Here is a 21,302-nt window from a genome sequence, read left to right as displayed (position 1 = left end):
TCAGCAATGTATAAGCCCCTTTCAGTTTATATATAATATATATATAGACACACACACACACACACACACACACAGTAGTCTCCGGCTAAGAGAACACCCCTCGGGAAGCAAGCAAAGTGTTCTTATAGCTGATGTGTTCTCTAAGACGGAGTGAGCCACCAGATACAATATGAATCAATCAATAAATAAATAAATATGTATTACTTGTCATGCCGCACCTGCATCAGCATAGGAAATGAACTGAATAAGTAAAAGCAAAACAACAGGCAAGTGTATGTTAAACTATAATAATAAAGTAACAGACAAACTAACGTTAATAAAACTAAAGCAAAACAACACGGTCAAAAAGCTTAAATCGCTGTGTACTATGAAATTAGCTGGCGGGTGTGTTTCGGGCTATCACAATGGCAGAGGCATTTAATGGCCGTTACTTAGAGTTAACTTAATGTTAATAAACTAAATTAACACGACACCCGTACACACGTTACAAAATACAGCAGCAATATACATGAACATTGTTTAACAGAATGGTGAAGCAACTCGCCAGAATGGGAAACGCCAAATACCTTGGCGACTTGTGTCTGATTCAGGTTTTTTTTCAAGAGTTCGAACAATTTCCAACTTTGTGTAGCAAGAGAAACAGCGGCGCATTTTGTCCTTTGTTTACATGCCATTTTGTAGCAATGAGGCGCACTCGGGGAAATTAGAGTACAAAACAATCAATGATATGACTGCAGTTCTGGAAAGATTTAATAAACCAATCAGTGTGCCTCAAGATGCTCTCGCGATAACAAGTCGCTTTTTTGACAAAACAGTCCTGTAGCCGTTGTGAACAAATCTCTATCAGTGCCAAGAAGGTGTTCTTTTAAGCGAAGTTCCTGTTCCGTTAGCCGGAGCATTTACAATGGGGAAGAAATCAATTTCACTACAAGGGTGTTCCCTGAGGCGAAGTGTTCTCTTAGGAGGTGTTCCTATATGCAGATCTTGTTAGTGTGTATGTATATATATATATATACACAGTGCCTTATATGCAAGATAAGTGCAAGATATTATTTCAGTTTTATTTTTCTTAAAAATATTTCCCAACATAAAACCAATGTCACCTTACAATAATTGATTTTGAGTTTCAGAGAACGAAATTTCAATGTACCATTTGTAATTCATTAATATGAGAGAATTGGTCAGGGGTCTGAATACCTTTGCAAGGCACTGTGTATATATATATATATATATATATACACATATACACACACACATTAACGAGATCTGTATACGAATGGCAATACTCTATACACAACAGGCCCTGTTTTGAAGCGACTGCAGTTTATTTTCTAGAAGTAAAACAATGTCCATGTTATAAAACTATAGAAATGACTTGAACAATTTAACTGCGAAGTGCTGAGTTAAAGTGGTTTGTTGCTAGTGTTACAATCCTGATATATGCATGTTTTTCATTCTTTCAGAGAAAAAGGGGGGAAAGTTAGCACTTGCTATAAAATTGGGCCCAGTATTAAAAGACATAAGGCTGTAGCCCTAGTCCTGTCAGATATCTGTCTTTTAATAGCCTCCATTCCCCTTGTGTACAGCCAGCCATGTGATGCTAATTGCCCCTGACAGGTATATCTGCAAGGACATTGAAAAGGTTTTGCCTCAATTTCAAGCTTTGATAGAATCTAAAGCGCGATGCTTATTGCAAACCATTCCCTGCTGAAAAATAGATCTCTGCAAATATCAGGCAACTTTATGATAATTAATAATGTAATTATTGTTGTAATGCACTGCAAGTTTTGATACCCAGAATGTACAGTTCATTTCTCAACCAGGTGAAATATTGATCACTTAAAATGCTTCAGTTATTATATTATTTAGCCAAATTAAGCTGGCACTGTGATATCTAACCTTATTTTAAATATCTAACATCTATTTTAATAATCGAAAACAGTGGTGGATCTTAATAACGCTGCCTTAATGTACTGACCTTATTTTTATCGTATATAATTTGGTTATTAGATGAGCCTGTAAATTGTTAATACATAGTAAACTCACAAGCCTGGGGTTATGCATCCATCGAAGAGCTTTATAAAACTGGAGCTTTTATTGGCTGTCCCGAAGCCAAGTGATCATTTGGAGCTCAAATAATTGATTTTATAATTCAAGTTTGGAGAATTTAAAAATATATAACATGTTCCTTTTTGTATGAACTACAAACATAATTTGGATTAGCAGCAACCAGTAAAGTTGATGGTGAATTCCGAAATTGCCACCCGCTCTAAACCCTGTCCTGGTACCCTATTAAGTGATGGGATGGGATCGCTTTTATTCATGCTTTAAACACTTGATCTAAAGAGGCAGCTTGAGTATTTAGCAGATTCTGTGAGTTCAGCACCCTGCAGAGAAAGGAAAAGGCTGTAATTTAATAAAATACCTGTTGATGGTTTTAAACACCAGCAGCATTGTACTGTTGCTGAATTGCAAAACAGTTGAGATTGATTTCTGAAAAGCATTTACATGCATTTTATTCCTGCTGGATCAAAGGAATGGGAAGCATGTTTGATTCAGCAGGAAACCCAGCTGTTCCAAAGATGTTTTGTTGAAAGTTTTTCAAACGGTTGGTTGAATCTTTTGGGGGTGAATCATATTTAAGGTCAGTAACCCAAAAAGAGCTGACCACTTGGAACATAAAGCATAAACTCAAATGGAGTACTTTTTTAAGGAGTCCCTTTTTGCATATTTGTTTAAGTCAAATGCTTGTAAAGGTGTTTTATTTTTAAATATAAATTTGAGCCCCTGATTAGACTAAAACTAGGGGTACTTCTTGTGTTTAACTAAGAAGCTGCAAGCAAACAAGAATACAGTATATACTAATGCTACTGTAAGTATTGTGTCACTAATGTATATATGATGTGTGTGTGGTCCACAAAACAGTCAATAGCTAAAGACATGAATGCCTTTGATTTGTAAAAATAATCGCTGACAAAATCTATCAGTTTGATTAGTGTGTTCAAAGCAGATGCAGTACACTGTAAATCGCATTCCCCCAATACTATATTATTGAACCATGTGATCAGTTGAAATCTCGCAGGTATGTATCACCAGGTGAATCATAAAGACACGGTGCAGTGGAGGACACTGCACAGAAGCAGGGATCTTCACTACAGCAGGTTAAATAACACACTTGAAACACTGAGAGTTCTGACCCACTCAGTTGCACAGCTCTGCTGGAACTCCTTTACCCTATTGCTGCTTTTGGAATATTATCTCAATTGCTGATTGTCAGAAGATGTAACTGGGAGCCTCCAGACTCCATGACAAGGGTGGAGATAATGGCTAATTAGCTTGGTTCATTTTTCATAACGCTGCACAAAACAGAACCCTCATACATATTCTCTGAACATACAAAGTATCTGCAATTTCAGATTGTGGATTCTTTTTCATATTCTTATTTTTATTTGATGCAGTGCTTTGGTTGTTCCGTGATGGGTAGGCTCCTGCACCTACTGGTTCCATTTATTTGTATTTTATTATTTTGCTTTCCTTTTCTTTGACCGTGTTTGTTTTGTTTCCACCCCACACATGCTTTCTTTTCTTTTCCCCCCTACAGTGTGGCCGAGAAGCTGAAAACTTCGACCAGTTTTTCACTCGCCATCCTCCAGTGTTAACACCACCTGACCAGGAGGTCATCATGAACCTTGACCAAGCAGAATTTGAGGGCTTTTCCTTTATTAACCCTCAGTTTAATGATCTTGAAGTCAAGTGTTAAGAAAAAAAAAAAAAAAAAAGGCATGGGCTCGCAAATCAATGTGGAAACAATTTACAGACCTCCTAAAAAAATTTAAAAATTGTAATTGAGAAAAAAATAAATTACCTTTTTTTTTTTTTTTTTTTTTTTTTTTTGGACCATCTCTCAAACAATTTGGGATCGACATTTAATTTATTTCTTTTTTTCCATTGTATTAATTTTTCAAATGGCAGAAAATATCAACAAGCAGGGTGACCACATCATTCCAGATATAATGATAATACAGGGATGTATTATACAATTATTATAAGATGCTATCAATGCCATCATTACTAATTCCTCATAGCACCAAACATAACCCCCCTTCTCCAAACCCCTATGCTTCCCTATGCAATTAGCATTGCATAGACATTCTTCCAGATTCTCTTTCATCTGCACATACTAGGCTCAGCATACTGGAGTTATTAACCTAGATCATTCAAAAGCACCATTGATTTTTGAGTGACTGTATGACTCGGCTGTTTCCTTTTTGTTGGCCCTCTGACCTTGACCCAGTTCTGGGATTAAGTCAATGGTTTTTAATTGTTCAGCTAATTGGAGCCTTTTTGAAGCACAAAAAGACATAAAACAAATGCCCTAATATAAAAATATATTGCATGAGCTGCTTCTAAAAAAACAAATGTAGTTGTGGGATAGCTAGGATGGAATTTATAATACTACAAATCTTCTTTTTTTTAAGTATGAATTCAGTAATTTCAAGCATGTTAAAAAAAGTGATTTTTTTGTTAGTGGTGTGACTCTAGTATATTTTTGTAGTGGTGCTCAAGTACTGTAGCTTGTATATAGCATTGCCGTATAAGTGTGTTTCCCATCGCCAGCCCTTCAGGGCTGTAGTCTGAAGGTTTTTGTTTTAAACTGGACCTGAATATTTATTTTTAATTGGCTTTCTCTGGCACCTAATATCTCTGAGACGTGGCACAGTCTGTTGGAATTATACCATATTGTTTCTAGTTTCTGCCAAAACTGATGTGTGGTTTATAACAGGGCTTGAATGTGTTTTTTTTTTTTTTTTTTTTTTGGTAAAACATCTCGCAAAGAGACTATATATGCAGTTAAAAAAAGTGTCAAATTATGTTCAGTGGATCTCTTGCATACAAAGTGGTCGGATTTTATGTGCGAGTCTTACAGTATTGTAAAAAAAAAAAAAAGTTTATAGATAATTTTCTGTCTTTTTCTAAACTGAGATCTGGCTTTTGCATTGCAAAAAAAAATTTAAAAAAATTAAAAAAAATACGCTGTGTGCATGAAAAACTAACAGATGTGATTTAATATATGAGAAATTAGTGCTTTGATGATGTTGTATTTGCTTAACTAAATTGCTGTTAATGTGCCAAAGTATTTTCCAGAAAATAAAATATTAAATTAAACCGATTATTCTCTTGAACAGGTATGTTATATTTCCTTACTGGAGTGATTTGCATCTTTTACCAATGTTGTGATGTGTTTTGTTTTATTTATCTTTAAAACAGGATACAAATATTAACAGCTTATATAGGTAATAGGGTGAGGAAATGTTCTTTTGAAATGTTTGGGTGCAGCTTTTTAACCTTGCCCATTAGTGTACACGATACAAGACTTTGCTACCTTCTGTAGCGTTGTGTTTACAATCAACCCTCAAAAGACATTCATGTGCAATACATTCCCTGTGTTTGGTACAAGAGTCTAGATACATACATACATACATACATACGTACATACATACAGTAAAAAAATATTTGGGCAATGCAGGGTTAAATACCATATTCTGCCTTTCTACCATAGGAACTTTTTTTTTTTTACCCGATCCAGTTATTATGTAGTTGAAATTAAATGCTTTTTTTGTTGTTGTTTAAAATAGATACATTACTTAACTTACAAGTAACAGTAATTAAACATATATAAAAACTAATAGAGGTACTGTTGAGTTGAATTGTTTGTTTAGTAGATTTGAACCTAAAATATTGTAAAGTTAGTATTATCACATTTCAAACCCCTATTTGCTACATTATTATTATTATTATTATTATTATTATTATTATTATTATTATTATTATTATTATACTTCCCCAATTAGAAGTTGTTCCACATTAGATATTGCTTTCTGGTTTAGCATTTCCTTGTTACTTTCACTTAGCACATGAATAATAATTAATTCTGAATGTCACAGCCTAAAATTAAAATCAGCCGGTTATCGTACGTGTCTGAGGCTTATCAGCTGAAAACAGGTCACCGTCTGACACTGCTATTCTGCGCATCTTAACAGAGAATTGGCTCCTACATATAACTGAGCTTTAATCCCTGTTTTCCTGAAAAGCCAGTGTAAACATAAAGGAAGAAATTAAAGATTTAAGTTTCTAAGATGAGTCAGCAGAAAGCATGTGGGGTTTTTATCGTCTTCCTTGGTACAAAATGAAAATACTGAGTCCCTTACGGTGGAATAATTGCAAGCAGCTAATAAATATAGCTGGGGGAAAAAAAGCAGATATTTTGGTAAAAATCTCTTCCTATGTATGCATGTACGTGTGTGTGTGTATATGTATGTATGTATCTATCTATCTATCTATATGTCTGTGTGTCTGTATGTGTGTGTGTGTGTGTGTGTGTGTATATATATGTATATATAATATGTGTGTGTATAATTTGCATGTCCAGTACGTTTTGTTTTATTTATTTATTTATTTATTTATTTATTTATTTATTTATTTATTTTAATGACTTGTTTCATTGGGGTTGTGGGGCTGTTTCTCCTCATTGTGCTACAGCGAACGCTGCTGGCCAGGTGTCCAGTAAGCTCAGACCGGACACCTGCAGGCCTGGCCTTTGTCCTCCAGAGGTCGGAAGCTGGCTTGGTCGTGGTATTGGAGGATGCCCACTGACCCTTCAGGTCTCCTGATCCGTGTGGGGAATTATCCCAAATTGGGAGAATCGTTGGGTAAAATAATAATTGGACACACTAATTAAAAAAAAAATAATAATAAAATAAGGTTTGATATTAAGGAAACTTTTCTGGATTGCTGTTGGTTTATGTTGGAGATTTGACACTACACTAGCGTAGGAGTATTTTCTTGCTATTTCAAACTGAACACCCCTCAATTTTATAAACCAAGCTCTATTATCCTGAGCCTTTTTTTTAAATCACTAAAAAACACAATGCATACATACAGACTGAATTCTAATCATTTCCATTTGGATATACCCATGTACTGTATACCACAATACAATATAACCAAACAGGCTTATTTTTATTGTCTGGGAGTACAGGGTATTCAGTATCCAATAGAGATGAATGCAACACTCTCATTTACAAAGCTATCCCTGGGGATGCTGCTAATCCAGACATGTATTATATAGATGGTACAAACTGCCTGCATAGCATTGCACTCATCTGCATAGCATTTCACATGCATCTGCATAACACTCATGACCCATTTATTGCTGGACACTTTCTGCTGGGTAGTGCATTATGGACAACCCACTTTTTTTTTTTTTCCAAGTGGGATTTAGCCAAACGGAGTAAAATTAGGAACAAAAGACTAAAAGAGTCCTTATTCTTTATTGTAACACTTAAAAAAAAAAAAAAAAAAAAAAAAAAAACTGCCCAAAGACCAGCTCTTTAAATGATGCTATTATGAAAGTATTCATGTTGTACTTCCCCTATATTAAAGTGCTGTTTGATAAAAAGGAAATGCAGCGCTCATAATTATCAAGTAACTCTGACACGATGTATTAAATAATTTATATAGAAGCCCTAAATGTGAATTAAATCTGTTCTGTTTTACATATATAGATGTGCCATCTGCCGGCTTTTGTGTTCAAGTAATTGGTGGGTGTAAGATGTCGACATTGTGTTCTTGTCCCCGCTTAGAAAAACAAACCATGAAGACCAATTTAGAATATAGTAAAAGACTTGCCCAATTACTGTCTGTCTACACATATGTCTGTCTGTCTGTCTTGCATGTACTTCTGTGCAGTTTTCTTTTGGCTTCTAAAGCAGGCATCTCATTCAGAAGAGATGAGGGGCCAATGGGAAAGTCTAAGCACCACAGAAATATCAGACAGCCAGCAAGCTTTTTCTTTTCATTGTTAATTTGTTCTTCTCTTATCCAAAGCAGGAGCTGTCCCCCTAAGCTGCCAATCCATAAAAATACGCTCACCACTGGGTCAGTTGGTCCGGGCCGCCCCACAGTTCACAAGAAGCTGTGGACAAATGCATGAAATTCTAGTTTCTAAATTGTAGCTAACATTACCTTCAACGGATGGTTCTAAAGTCATTTTGGTTGCCAGATGAGCATACCCCACTTCCCTCCACTTACCAACACATGCTAACGATTACAGATTTTCTTCTGAATCACCCCTGGGTTTCCCCATCCAGCTTTGGCCTATATAGACTCAGCAAAACTTCACTGCAGCTACCCTTGGGTTGGCTCACAGGCACCTTATCCATCAGTTCCTACAAGGTCGACGCTGCCCCTTTCCTCCTACTGTACTGTGCATCCCAAATCTAGAACACCTTTTTAAAAGGGCTTCGAAAATCACTCCACTTTGCACTGCTGTTGTAGGAATAAGCATTAACTTCAAATGAAACTTGGCAGGTGGAGACATCAAATGAAGACCAACAAGATTTTTTGGCTAGCGCCATTTGTTGGCGATACTATGCCAACTCGTGAACAGCGGGTTGTCCTACTGCAGCGGTTCTCAATTTACCATACAGCTACAGCCAAAAGTTTTGCGTCATCTAGAATTTTAGGATTGAGACAAACTACAAAATGATATCGTAAAAAATCTACCAGAAGCCATAATAGTAGTAAAGAATTTCAGATTTAGATTTCATGTTAGCAGGTTTCATTCACCTTTATGAATCAAAATGAGTTAATAGGGCGATGCAAAACTTTTGGCCAAAGCTGTACACTGTACTGGTGGTGGCACTCAATCCCTTACAATAGCAGTGAAATGGGCTGAATGGCAGATGCATTGCACTTACCATTACTAATACAATAGAGAAGTTGATAAAGGGGTTACTGGTGGTCTGTTGTGGCTGCACACATTCATATTGATTAAAAAATACTGCATTAGTGGAACACTTCAAAAATATGAGCACATCAACCTACGGCAGGTCCTTACACACTTTGATATCTCATGAAGTTTCATACCACAGGAATCATTGCCAATGCCTGGAAGACTACGCCAGTGGAGGGGGTAGCAGAGGATTAGAACATCATTATCATCATCAAGGATCATCAATGGTGGAGTACAGTTCAACGGCCCGATGCTCCAAGCTTTCTTTTTTCAATTTAGGTTTCGCGTCGGCAATCATTTATACCATGCAGAATCCCCCCCCCCCCCATACTATATGTATGATCATAAGCCCCTTTCACACTGGCATGCTTTACCCGGGTCGGCTACATGATTTAACACTGCTTTTGATAAAGCAAGGTTGACCTTGGTGACAGACACAAGTACACAATATGTGTATCAATGCCCCAGAAGCAGCTTGTTACTGACGCTTCCATCCAAGCTTCTCTGGATTGAACCGTCATTCCAAATGTGGATTAGAGCCAATGTTTCTTCATACCTGCTGCACCATCTGGCTCATGGTGTGCCTCCATCAACAAAACTAAGTCTAAACAGACTAAACATAAATGTTCCTTGCGGAAGTAAAACCTTCACGCAGGTGTGGCTGTTTGTTATTGTGTTGGCTTACAAACGGCCGTTATGCTTTTTGTCATGCCTGTGTGAATGGGGCTTTATTGTATCCTGCAAGACGTACATTCATATGATCTTACATTTTATTATATGCAGTGCTGAAGTCACAATCAATCTGGATATACTTTGTAAGACATATATACAGACAGACGTTCATTGTGCATACACTGCTCCAACTGTGCAGTTGTGGAAATAAATAAATTCATACTGGAAACAACTGATAAATATAAAAGCTTATGGTAATTGGGCATAGAACAATTTTGTAATTGATTTTCCCCTTTGAATAAAGTTCCTGTAAAGTGTAATTGGTGAGTACCTCAATACTTTGGATAAGAATGGATTCATTGCTATATGTTTATACTATCATTGTAATGCTCAAAACATCAGATCAGTCTAACAAGGCAAGTTATGGTTACAAGCTTTCATAGAGACATCTAAACAAGACAATGTATGAAAAAGTTCTATGAAATGACTAAAGATTGCAAATTTAGAAATGTTATAAACACTATTTCTTACCTAGTGCAGAAAGAATATTTCAGGCATAACAAGTACGGAATAAGAAGATGAGTCCTACAGGAGTGCTTAAAGCTAGACACCATAATATTACAAGTAGTCTGTAGGAAAAAAAAAGTAATGCTTCCATTTGAATGATCTATTTTCTTCTTCCCAAAACAGAAAAACAAGAGGGACACAGGAAACTTTGACAAGGAGTTTACCAAGCAGCCCCTAGACCTCACTCCCACCGACAAACTTTTCATCATGAACATAGACCAAGATGAGTTTGCAGGATTCTCCTACATCAACCCTGAATTTGTTATTGAGGTCTAATGCTATTACTAACATTTCAATTTAAAGGTGCAGTGCTCCCCCTTTGAAGGTGGGAGGGGGTGTTGAATTGACATGTGTATACCAGGTTGCTGTAAACCCACCTAGCCATTTTGCTCTGGAAAGGACACTTTCTGCAGAGCAGTTTCAAAGCTGGTAGTTATGCCTTTTTTCTGTTCAATACGACCAACTTTTTTTTCTTCAGAAGGGCTTCCATCATTGGGATAACATTAAAACCAGCTGAACACATTTTGAGGACTGAGATGTCCTTCAGTTCTGCAGTAACTGTTTTCTCCACAGAAAGAAAGCAAAGGGGCCATGTCCCTTTACAGCCACCGTGAGTGTACAGTATGTGTGAAATATGTTTCTATTGTGTGGACCAGATCTTCTGTCTGAGGATATAGAAAAATAATAAGGCAAATTTGACAATGCTTTAAAATAAGTGTCTGATTGAAATAGATTACTGTCCTGTTGTTATATGAGAAATTATGGGATGTGTCCTGAATTGAAGTGCTTATCATCTTGAGTTATCAAACTCTTGCAAGTAAAATGGTAACTATGTCCCTGTTGGTTTCATGTGGTAAAGTATTACACTGTTCCCATTGTTTTTTGTGAGCAAGAACCTGTTCACCTGTTATAATCGCATGTTGTCATAAAATTTTAACTTAATCGTCTTTTCTCACTGTGAAACAGGGACTCGTGTGCTTGTCTTTGAAGTAATAGAAAATGACACTGACATAATGACATTTTAATTAATGACACTTATTGCAAATTGTTTCCAAATATTGCTATTAGGGCTAATTTATGACTATGTTTGGAAAACACATGAGCGCCTCTAGCCAGAAGTTAACCAATATCCTCGACTAGTGTTTATTGAGTCATTATGCGCAGGAAAAAAGAAGAAAAAAACATGAATATCTTCTAAAAGTGAACTTCTACAGCTATTCTATGCATGCCTGTTTAATCTATTATGATGTCTAATTTTACTAAGTTCAGATGTCACTGCTGGTACTGAATACAGTACTTTTTTTTCTATCTTTCTTCCTAGTAACTTAAATGTTATTTATATCAAAGATATCTAGACGTCTTCCAGGATATTTAATAAAAAATAATTATTTTACAATTGTATCACCATTACAAAATGAACTAAGATAGCTGCTTAAGAGTTTGATGAAAAAAGAGATGATATAATATGTTATTTATTCATTTATTTATTTATGTAGGTATGTATTTATGTATAACCAGGAAAATATTGGGGCTGCAAATACAACACAAACGGACTGCAGCAAACATTAAGCAGCACATAGAATTGGTAATGCTAGTGTAATTAATTATAAAGCAGTAAGGCGGAGGATCCACAAAAAAAAAACTTAAGAGCTTCAGGTTGTTTGTACGTACTTAAAATCAGCAATTTCCAAATGAAGATTAATTGTCCATTGGAGCTGATTAGTAAAGGACAATACACAGTGAGATACATATCAGATGTTAATCTGTGTTTCGTTAGGTAGACATGTCATATAACATATTAGAATAACATACTGTATAAGACAATCGTGGGGCTTGGAGTCCATGGTTCTGGAAACCAGACACGTAACACTGCAGGCAAGTCTTGTGTTGCATTTCTGTCAGAAAGTTTCAGGGAAGGTCCTAATATAATGATTTAATGAACAGGGGTATGTAGAATAATTGAATAGATGGCTCTGTGTTATGGGTTCTTACTTATTTTTACGGTACTGAAATTTAAGTTTTCCATTCTGTCCTTCAAATGAAATGGGATAAACAGATCAAAATGACATACATTGTGTAAAAATCTAGTGATGCTGCTCCATTTCAGTATGTGCTTGCCCCCTCTCTCCAGCGGTTTAACACTGTTGGCTTTAGCAATGACGGATACACGTTTCTGCACAATCATCTTGGCTTTATTTTTTCTTTTGTGGTATTTGTAAAACTTTTCTTTATTGTTTGTTAAAAGCAGATTTAACGCTTAAACTTTGTCAATATGGCCCACAGTGAATCTTGACTAAAGCTCCTGTAGTACTGTATTTAAAGAATATCTCATTACTGGAATAATATTGCTTTTATAATATGTGACAAGGTAGCATATTATGTTATTAATGTTATATTACACTTTTAAATTACTTTGATTCTACAACATTTAGTCTGTTTTTATTATAAAATAAAAGCTGGAGAAATAAGCTGGTGCTAGAGGGTAGTTTTCCAAAGACTCAAGAGAATGGCCCATAGCTGCTGATTTATGGAGGAATCATATCTCCTGGTGTAATGGCATTTGGAATGGAGAGCCGTGATTCAGAGACACATGAAGCAAATAGAAAAGCAAATTATTCTTCAGCCAGGCCCTGAGCGTAGTGAGTTCAGGATAACGTGACTCGTCAGTAAATTAGTTCTTTTAATGCAAGCCCACAGAATCTTCCCAAGTTCAGCTTTTATGGTCTGGAGTTTGCCTGTCCTTTTTTTCAGAATTGTATGTTGCTAAATGGTAGCCCATCATAATATATAACTTGCTACAAATAAAACAGCATTAGATAAATTAAATATAAAAATAATAATATTGGTGGCAGATCTTCAATCATTGATAAAAGGAATTACATAAGCTTGTTTAGTAATTCCGTAATGTCGTGTTTTTATTATTATTATTATTATTATTATTATTATTATTATTATTATTATTATTATTATTATTTTCATTGTAACACAAAAGAGAAAACTGGCCTTAAGACTTTAACTGAAAAAACATTATTAGTATCTGACTTAGTGGGCTGATAATTTACAGCACAGTGTTCGAGAAGGAGGCAAGATGAACTGTCTAGCATGAATGTCCGATGCATTGGAAATCAATCCTGTTATGAACCATCTACTGTGACCTGATTGTCAGATCTAATATTTTTTTAAATACGAAATATTTCAATACTCTGCATTTGTGTCAATCCATAATTTGTATGATTCATTTCAAGCTCTAATACTCTAATTGCAATACTCAACGTCTAAATCATAAATGTTGCAGGTACAGTATCACAGAAAACCTATAGCACTTGCAGAGTAATCCTCAATAACTGTAAGTGCTGTGGATAGCTGGTTATGCCCCCTCTTTAACTGTCCCGGTGAACAATGGAATGATGGAAATGGAGACAGCTTATGACATTAAATATGAGGGAATCCTCCATGTGTTTACTGTGCACTTGAAACAGAATCTAAACCATGTGTTTACTTTAAAGGCTTTCTAAATCTGCTTGCCTTCCGTGTAATTAATACAGATGTTAGTCGCATTGTCTGTATGCTACTGTAACAGTTTATGCTAAATATTTACAGTACATGCATAGAATAGGCACATTTCACAAATCCTCAGTACTTATGTATTTTTTACAACTACCATGATACTTTAGCTATTCTTTACAGTGGCATATCTATATTTTCTAAATTCTCAAATGGATTACACATGCTCAATAATATCTTTTTAAATGTGGAGTGTTGTACCTGAAGTTGAATGTGACACAGCTAATGCAATGCACCACCATGTTTGCAGTGCATCTGGGAATGAATGTGTAACGTGATCAGCTTTTGATCGGATCACATTTTAGTCCCCAAGGCAATACGTTTTATTGCCAGATATCTCTCACAAATCCCTTGGGCTGGAGTGCTGACCTGCACTGGTGCTGCTGGCCCTAGGGGATTCACAGTAATCAAAACCAACAGATGATCAGAGAGTCTCCTGACAATATCCACACCAGAGTGCCGGAGGAATCAGGGTAGACAATAGTGGAGCCCTGTGAAGTTTGACAAAGCCTTTTACTTTGTCTGCTCTCTCTCTGAACCCCAAACTACACACACCATTAAATATTTACACTGGCATGCTGAATTATTTGAAAAGCCTGTGTGTCATACTGCTGGATAAGAGTTTACTGATGTGCACCAAAGTAAAAGCATAGCAAACCGCTGTAAAGTATAGTGAATATTGTAGGTGTAGTAAAACTCAGTAAAAAGCTAGTTTATGCACCCTTAGGCACAGTAAATGCATAGTAAACACAATTCTAATTGTATTGTGTAGTCGGTCTCTTTTGAATTATTCTATGATTTAGGTGATGCGCTTTCCTCCTGTCCATGAACTATCTGTTCAACAAAAGTCAGGAAAAAAGTCCCCTCAATCCTGACCTCTACACCCCATGTCATTCAGTCCTGGGTGTCTCTCAAGCAGTGTCATCCAATTTGAAGGTGGAGAACTGCTTGTGTGATGTTAACCCATGCCTCCAGGGAGAAAGGCACGAGGGGCTAGTGAATTGTAACACAGAGTTCCCTTGCAGATGCTCATTATGCATGCATTGACAAATGGATGTCCTTCAGCTTGCTTATGTGTTTGCTGTGAATCGTGGTTAAAGGGCACTCTGCTGACATTTTTTAATAACTTGGATTCTAATCCTTTTTTCTTCTATTTTATTTATTTATTTATTTTTTAATTGTGACATATACCGAGCCCATCTCTGGCTATGGAGGCACAATCATTTATAAAGCAATCTCCTTTTTTAATGAAAACAAGTGTGAAGCACTGGAGCTAAGCAAATAAAACCCTGTGAATTATTACACACAATTCTGAATTAGCAACCACAGGGGCTGCAGAACCTAGGAACTTGGACAATACCATAGCTGTGTGCCAGTGTTCCGGCAATTAAATGAATTCATGCAACTTTCTGATGTCTGAAATATAGAATACCTTTGCACTGGGATTAATCAACAACACATCCTCTTCATGTATATTTTAAGCTTCTATACTGACTTTTTAACAGCATGGTATGAATTACAGGTTAAAAAACAGGCAAGCATGAATCTGGTTAGTATAGCAACCTGAGTGATCTATACACGTTATCACTGGACAGTGTATATTGCAGAAACTACGAAAATCAAGTAAATATGTTTTAAAACCGCATATATTTAGTGAAATATGTATCAACCAGACTGAATAAATGTTTCTGCTTATTCGAGAGTCCTCATTTTCTTCTTGTATTATACTGAACAAAAAAAAAAAACCACATGGGTTAGTTAGACCTCCTGTCTTGCTAATCGAAATCGAAGTTTTCAATCGAAGAATTCAAATTTCATTCCTCGGCGTCACAATTAATTATCCAGTGTCAATCAAGGTCTTTCAATTTTAGTCACTTTAACGTTTCCTGATACAAAAAAAGGATTAGATGGCATGATAGCAATGCAATAACTTTCAAAACAAAGTATAGCTCAATAGTACATTTTAAATTTAAATTAATATTTTTTAAAAAACAAAAGTGGTAACACTTTATATTAGGCAAATCTAACGTTCTTGTAATAAAACAGTAATTGTACAGCAACAACATGTTTAACTAAATTAGAAAAATGGTGGCTGTGTTACACTGTTTTTACTGATGCGCTTGTATGTTTGCCATGCAATTACTATGTAATGTGCAATTACTGTGTAATTACAGTGTAGTTAGAGACTCTTAATGTAATACCAAAAGACTGGTGTAAACTGGCTGTTTTAATGAACTAAGAGATGGAAGCTAAGATCCCTTGGGACTGTTATGGAATAATTAATGGGATAATTAAAAAAATAAAAGTTTCAAACTGATTAAGTGATTGTGAGGGTTAGGGCTAATGGTACCCTTAACGGGTTAGTGTCTGTTAATTACTAAGAGCTTGTTAGGGCCTAATTGCTTTTTACAGTGGAGATTCAATTAGCACAGACTGAAAGTACATTATTTTGCTTTTAAATGCTTGGGTTTAACTTCTAATAAGTTACCAAACAAGGATTTGCAGCACAAGATTTTACTCTGATTTTAATTGCCTTTTGTTTTGCAATGGCTACAAACTCAAAATGTCATGATTGGCTTTACATCACTTTACATCAGTATTAGGGTATCATATTTAAAATTCTGTACACAGGATTTAGTCAAAGGGTGGGTTCACTAAAGTCTTTTTTAACTATATAAGCACGCACCAAGACACAACTAAAGTTACAAATAGTACCTTACTGTGCAAGGCATTAGTTAGTTTTTTTTTTGAACAGATATATAGCAGTGGGTCTGTCTTTGATGATTCTGATTATCCCAAACATAGTAACTTGAGGTGGATAGCCTTCATTAAATAGTACCTACATAAAGTGGTGTTAATTACATTAGCTATTACATTATAACATGTGCATTTATAGTGTAATTACAAAATGTGTTCTCTGCTTCTCAAAACACTAGAAATGGGCAGTTTCATTCTTGCCTTTTTAATGTAGATACTGTAAGCACTTACATTGTAAATTAAGATTATACATGATCAACGGAGGTGTTGTCAAGGTAGTATGTGAAAAATATGAAAATAAAATGCTGATAAAGCTGTTAAACCTGATAAAGAAACCCCAGGCACTTAACGACAGTGTTCATATAAATGAATTGGTCTTCAGGAGTATTGCTTTTTCAGGTTTCTGTGTTGTTTTGGGGACAGTGCTGCAATCCCCCATAAATCCATCCAGTTTGGGAACCACTGCTGTGCTGCATATATTGCTTGGTCCCTGAAAGCACGTTGTGTCACTTTTATTTTCTTGCTTTTTATTTGAGGTGCCGTAAGAAATGATAAGCAATGTCTTTCAGGCACCCTAAACACAATGGCAGTATTTCTAGGATTTAGACTACTCAGAAGTTAAGGCAATCACATACTTTTCATCATCTGACAGCAGCTTGATACAGTCAAAACATACTCAACAGCTCCAAACTCTTCCCAGTAAGCAGTGCTGCACGCTTAGGAAGCGCAAGACTGGGTAAATGATGGTGTTTGGACTCGGTTCAGCTATCGGCTTCGAACTCCACTGAACTTTGTGTTTCATGCATGATGGAGTGAAGAGCCTGATAAGAATTCAGTGCAAAGGAAAGCAAAGTTAGCATGCTATTCACAGTGAATAATAAGGATAAAAAATGTATCGTCACAAAAAAGCCAGCATTTTAAGATTTTTTTGTATGCTAATATAGCTGCTCTAGTTAGTTACCTGTGCAAGGGTAAAAGTGATCTGCTTCCCCGACTCCAAAGTAATTACTATGCTAATAAGACTCATATCAGTAAGATAAGGCAGTCAGTGATGTGTCTGTATTTTGACGCAGGATTTTGTGCATGGGAGGGTTCACAGAATTTAAAGAGACTTTTGGTTTGCTGTGTTTCTTTCTCCTCAGTCTCTCTTGCAGTGTATTCAGGAACACTCCTGTGTTAATTATGAAGGAATGTTATTGTAGAATGATGTCTCTCTGGTACTTAAATCTAGTAGTAGCTGTACAACAGAGTCTTCCGTTATGTGTCCAATAATATAATGTATCAAAAGAGTTATATAACTTTACCGCAACTGTTCCTTAGAGTATTGAGAGTGTTAATAACAATGAACGCTCATTCATAGCGTTATAGTTATAGTTATTATTTGTTTATTTAGCAGACAGCTTTATCCAAGGTGACTTACAGAGACTAGGGTGTGTGAGTCTGAAGAGTCACGTATAATAACGTCTCACCCGAAAGACGGAGCACAAGGGGGTTAAGTGACTTGCTCAGGGTCACACAGTGAGTCAGCTGGGATTTGAACCAGGGACCTCCTGGTTACAAGCCCTTTTCTTTTACCACTGGACCACACAGCCTCCTTTTATTTTAAAGTGTAATCTTCATAATAATTACGTATGTGAGGTCACTGGTGATGGAAAGCAGTTGGGGAAAAAAAAAAAACATTTTCTGAAGCTGGTGGAAGCAAATCATTTTTTTTTCAAAGTGCTGCTATTAAAATAGTGCTAGTAAAAGGTTAATACTGAATTCTAGCAAAGAACCTCCTCATGCTTTACAATGCAAACTTTTTAATGAAACATTCAAGCAGAAATGTAGAAGATAAACGCTTGGAATGATAATAGTATCTTCTTTGATATATACTTTGTACTGTGTTTCAATGTTTTTAACTTTTTTGTTGTAGTTTATATATTATATGGCAACACCATGGGTGTCATCATGTGTTCTGGAAGAGTTCATTTCTATAGTATAAATGTTAGAACTGTTTTATTGAATACATTGGCCTTGTCTTAACCGCATGATCTGTGCAGTATAAAATGTAAAATGATTATCTGAAGTTTGCCTGGTAATAATGACAACTAAAATAAAGTGCTTTGAAATACTAATGCATTCGGTTTAATTATTCTACACATATTTTTTTTTCTCAAACGAGAGACATTTGAATGCATATGAGTAAAATATAATCTTAAATGAGATTATAAAGTGAATATGAATGATTGATTTTCACAGTGGCACTTTTCTTTGGGTATTTTATAATGCTGTACTCCTGAGTGAAAAAAAAAATCAGCACAAGGAAAAAGAGGAATCTTTCATTTCAACGAAAAGGTTATTTTATATACAGTCACTGTATTCTTCTTAAATCTACCTCTATGCAATTCTGCCAATTGTGCTTAGTGCAGTGGGATCAAATTCAAATTCAAGATTAAAAAGAAAGAACTCATCACTCAGAAAAAAACATTTTGAGAAGAAAGCAAATCTTAAACAGTGACTGCAAAAAGCTTGCTAGGTCTCCCCCAGCCCCCCCCCCAAAACCTAAATCCAGGTGTGGCTTCATTTAAACTAGTATAAATGGGACAGTTCAGATTCAAAACTAGTTGCACAATTTTAGGATTGATTTGCTGAATTCCTGTTCAATCAAAAGATTGTGTAAACCCTCACACAATACAGAACACCAGTCAGTGCTTGCTTCAGACTGAGTGGCAGGGTGTGTTTGAGTCAGGGAATACCATTGTCCCTTACATTTTCATGAGAGTTTAATTGACAAGCACCAAAAGAAACAAACAAAGATAAAAATAAGGAATGCCCCCCACCCCACCCCCCACCCACACACACACACACACACGCATACACACACATTACTTAACATTAACAAAAACAAACAGCATTTGTTAACATGTTAGTGAGCTAGTTGTTAACAGATAATAAACAAAATTGCCAATTAAAACAAGAGATAAACAGAAGCTCTTGCAGGACACCCACATGCAGCTGCACACCCTGAGCTCGAGAAACTAAAGAAGCTATGCACTGAGGAGTGAAAAACAGCACCAAGCATGTAAAAGGTAAGGAAATGTTTTCTTCAAGGACTGGTAAGTACACCTTTAGGGGATGGTAACCCCAGTATTGTGCTAATATGCATTGTAACAGGAGGTATAACACCATTTCCATCTTTTAAAGTGCCATTATGCCAAACCTTATACAACGTGATTTACAACACATCTGCTTGTTAATGACTTTGTACCACCTGACACTATTTCTCAATTTAATGTCTGAATCATATCCCTGTGAGAGTCATATTAGAGCTGTTGGGGTTGTGTTAATAGAGTAATAAAGAATATGAACAGATATTTCAAAATGTGTTCAATGAATCACAGAACACATTATGCTAAAATGTGTAAATTAATAAATTACAAGACTGTACCTCAGTACAGGGACATGGGGAAAGGGATTGTTACTCTCATGTAAATTACATATTGTGTTACAGGCCTTGTATGTGTTTTCCCCTTTGACTTTTGAAACTGAACAGCAATAGCACTGTACTGTATATCCTTGCATTAGCTAAAGAGAGAGACTGTTACTCCTGTAATCCAGGCAGTTAAATTCCTTATACTTCCATTCTTGATTGAACACTTGCACTTGCTTCTCTCTGCCATGCATATAAGACTATAAGTCTTTTTATAACAATCTTATCCTTAATATTTAAAGTGAATGGAATTGGTAATTGGAGATTAACATTTTTTTTCATAATGGGCTTGTCATACAGTATCTTGCCAAAAACAAATCTCTGAGTAATTGCTGATTTTGAGTTTTGGTTCACTATTTCCAGTTAAGGTGTAGATTATTCTTTACTGATGATGTCCCCACGTGTTTGCTACACACATATATCCTAAAATGTTTTCAGTTATATACACATTGCAGCTCTTATGGTATCTCATTAATATGCATTCCTGGAAACAAACTGGTCTCTTCCCAAGACATTTGTTTTCCAAGCATAGAAAAAAAAACTTGAGAAGTGGTACAAATAGCTGGTTCTTAGAATAGCTTTATATTAAACAGCAGTCTTTTCTTTTTCCAATACTCTGGTTTTACTTGCATGTACAGTACATTTACAAAATCCAATGTTTCCCCTTCCAGAACTTACTGAAAGTCTCCTGTGGCTTTCTAATGGAGTTCTTGCATCTTGTCTTGGAAATTAATATGACATTCCCTCACCTGAAAGTTTCAGTTTACAACATTAAGTTAAAGAATGCATTAACTCCAACCCCTTTGATGCTCTGACTAGCTGGTCACTCGCTCTTTTAACTCCTATAAATCGTCAGCCAATTTCACTACTGACAATCTAACAGCTAACTTTCCGTGGCCGTATATACTGCACAGGGTTCCACTCGCTTGTGTAACATAGACTCATAACCTGAATACTGAGATTTTGTAGTGCCCTATTGAATATCTTAAAGTAATGTTTTGGAAAGCACAATGCCACAGCTTTGTGTTTAGTGAATTCTAACTGGAATGGGGCTTGCTGTCCAGTAAAAGAAAACACAAGGGAATGTAGACCAAATGAACTGTTTAACTTTACAATGATAGGGGGAGCAGTAATAATAGTGGGGTATGGATTTTGAAACTCTAGGGGCAGCACAATAATCTTATGAGGGTAACATAAAATCACAAAACGGAGAATTCAGATTGGCTTATAAAAATAGGCACTTTAAACCCAATTAAGTGGAACATGATTTGTGGGCATTGGTGAATCTCATTAAAGCATTCGTTGAATGTTATGGTCCCTTTTGAAATCAATTCCAACATTTTAGCAGGGAATCACCTCAGAGCAACTTGTTTGATCTGTGGTTTCAGAATCGAACCTGTGGTTACTCCAGGACCTCTGGGTTTGTACACAATTTTCCAGGTGAAAACTTGCGTCAATTTAATATCAAGGTAAAAT

The 21,302-nt window shown here is 35.9% G+C and overlaps 1 protein-coding gene across 2 annotated transcripts in view; it reads left to right on the top strand.

Annotated features, from left to right (window-relative positions):
* LOC117418057 (protein kinase C beta type-like) overlaps positions 1–18,452 on the top strand; it is a 105,832-nt gene extending 87,380 nt beyond the window's left edge. Inside the window, exon 17 of one of the 2 annotated variants that reach the window (XM_059035496.1) lies at positions 10,157–18,452. In XM_059035496.1, coding sequence (XP_058891479.1) covers positions 10,157–10,309 — 153 coding nt within the window. In that variant the 3' untranslated portion in view covers positions 10,310–18,452. Of the gene's footprint in view, positions 1–3,601; positions 3,788–10,156 lie in introns of those variants that run through there. The other variant, XM_034030614.3, reaches the window with a different exon arrangement.
* Positions 18,453–21,302: the final 2,850 nt, after the last annotated feature.

This window comes from Acipenser ruthenus, chromosome 13 (genome assembly GCF_902713425.1).
Source record: "Acipenser ruthenus chromosome 13, fAciRut3.2 maternal haplotype, whole genome shotgun sequence".
In the NCBI taxonomy this organism is placed as follows: domain Eukaryota; kingdom Metazoa; phylum Chordata; class Actinopteri; order Acipenseriformes; family Acipenseridae; genus Acipenser; species Acipenser ruthenus.
Note: the sequence above shows the minus strand (reverse complement) of the source record. Positions and strands in the feature narration are given on the sequence as shown.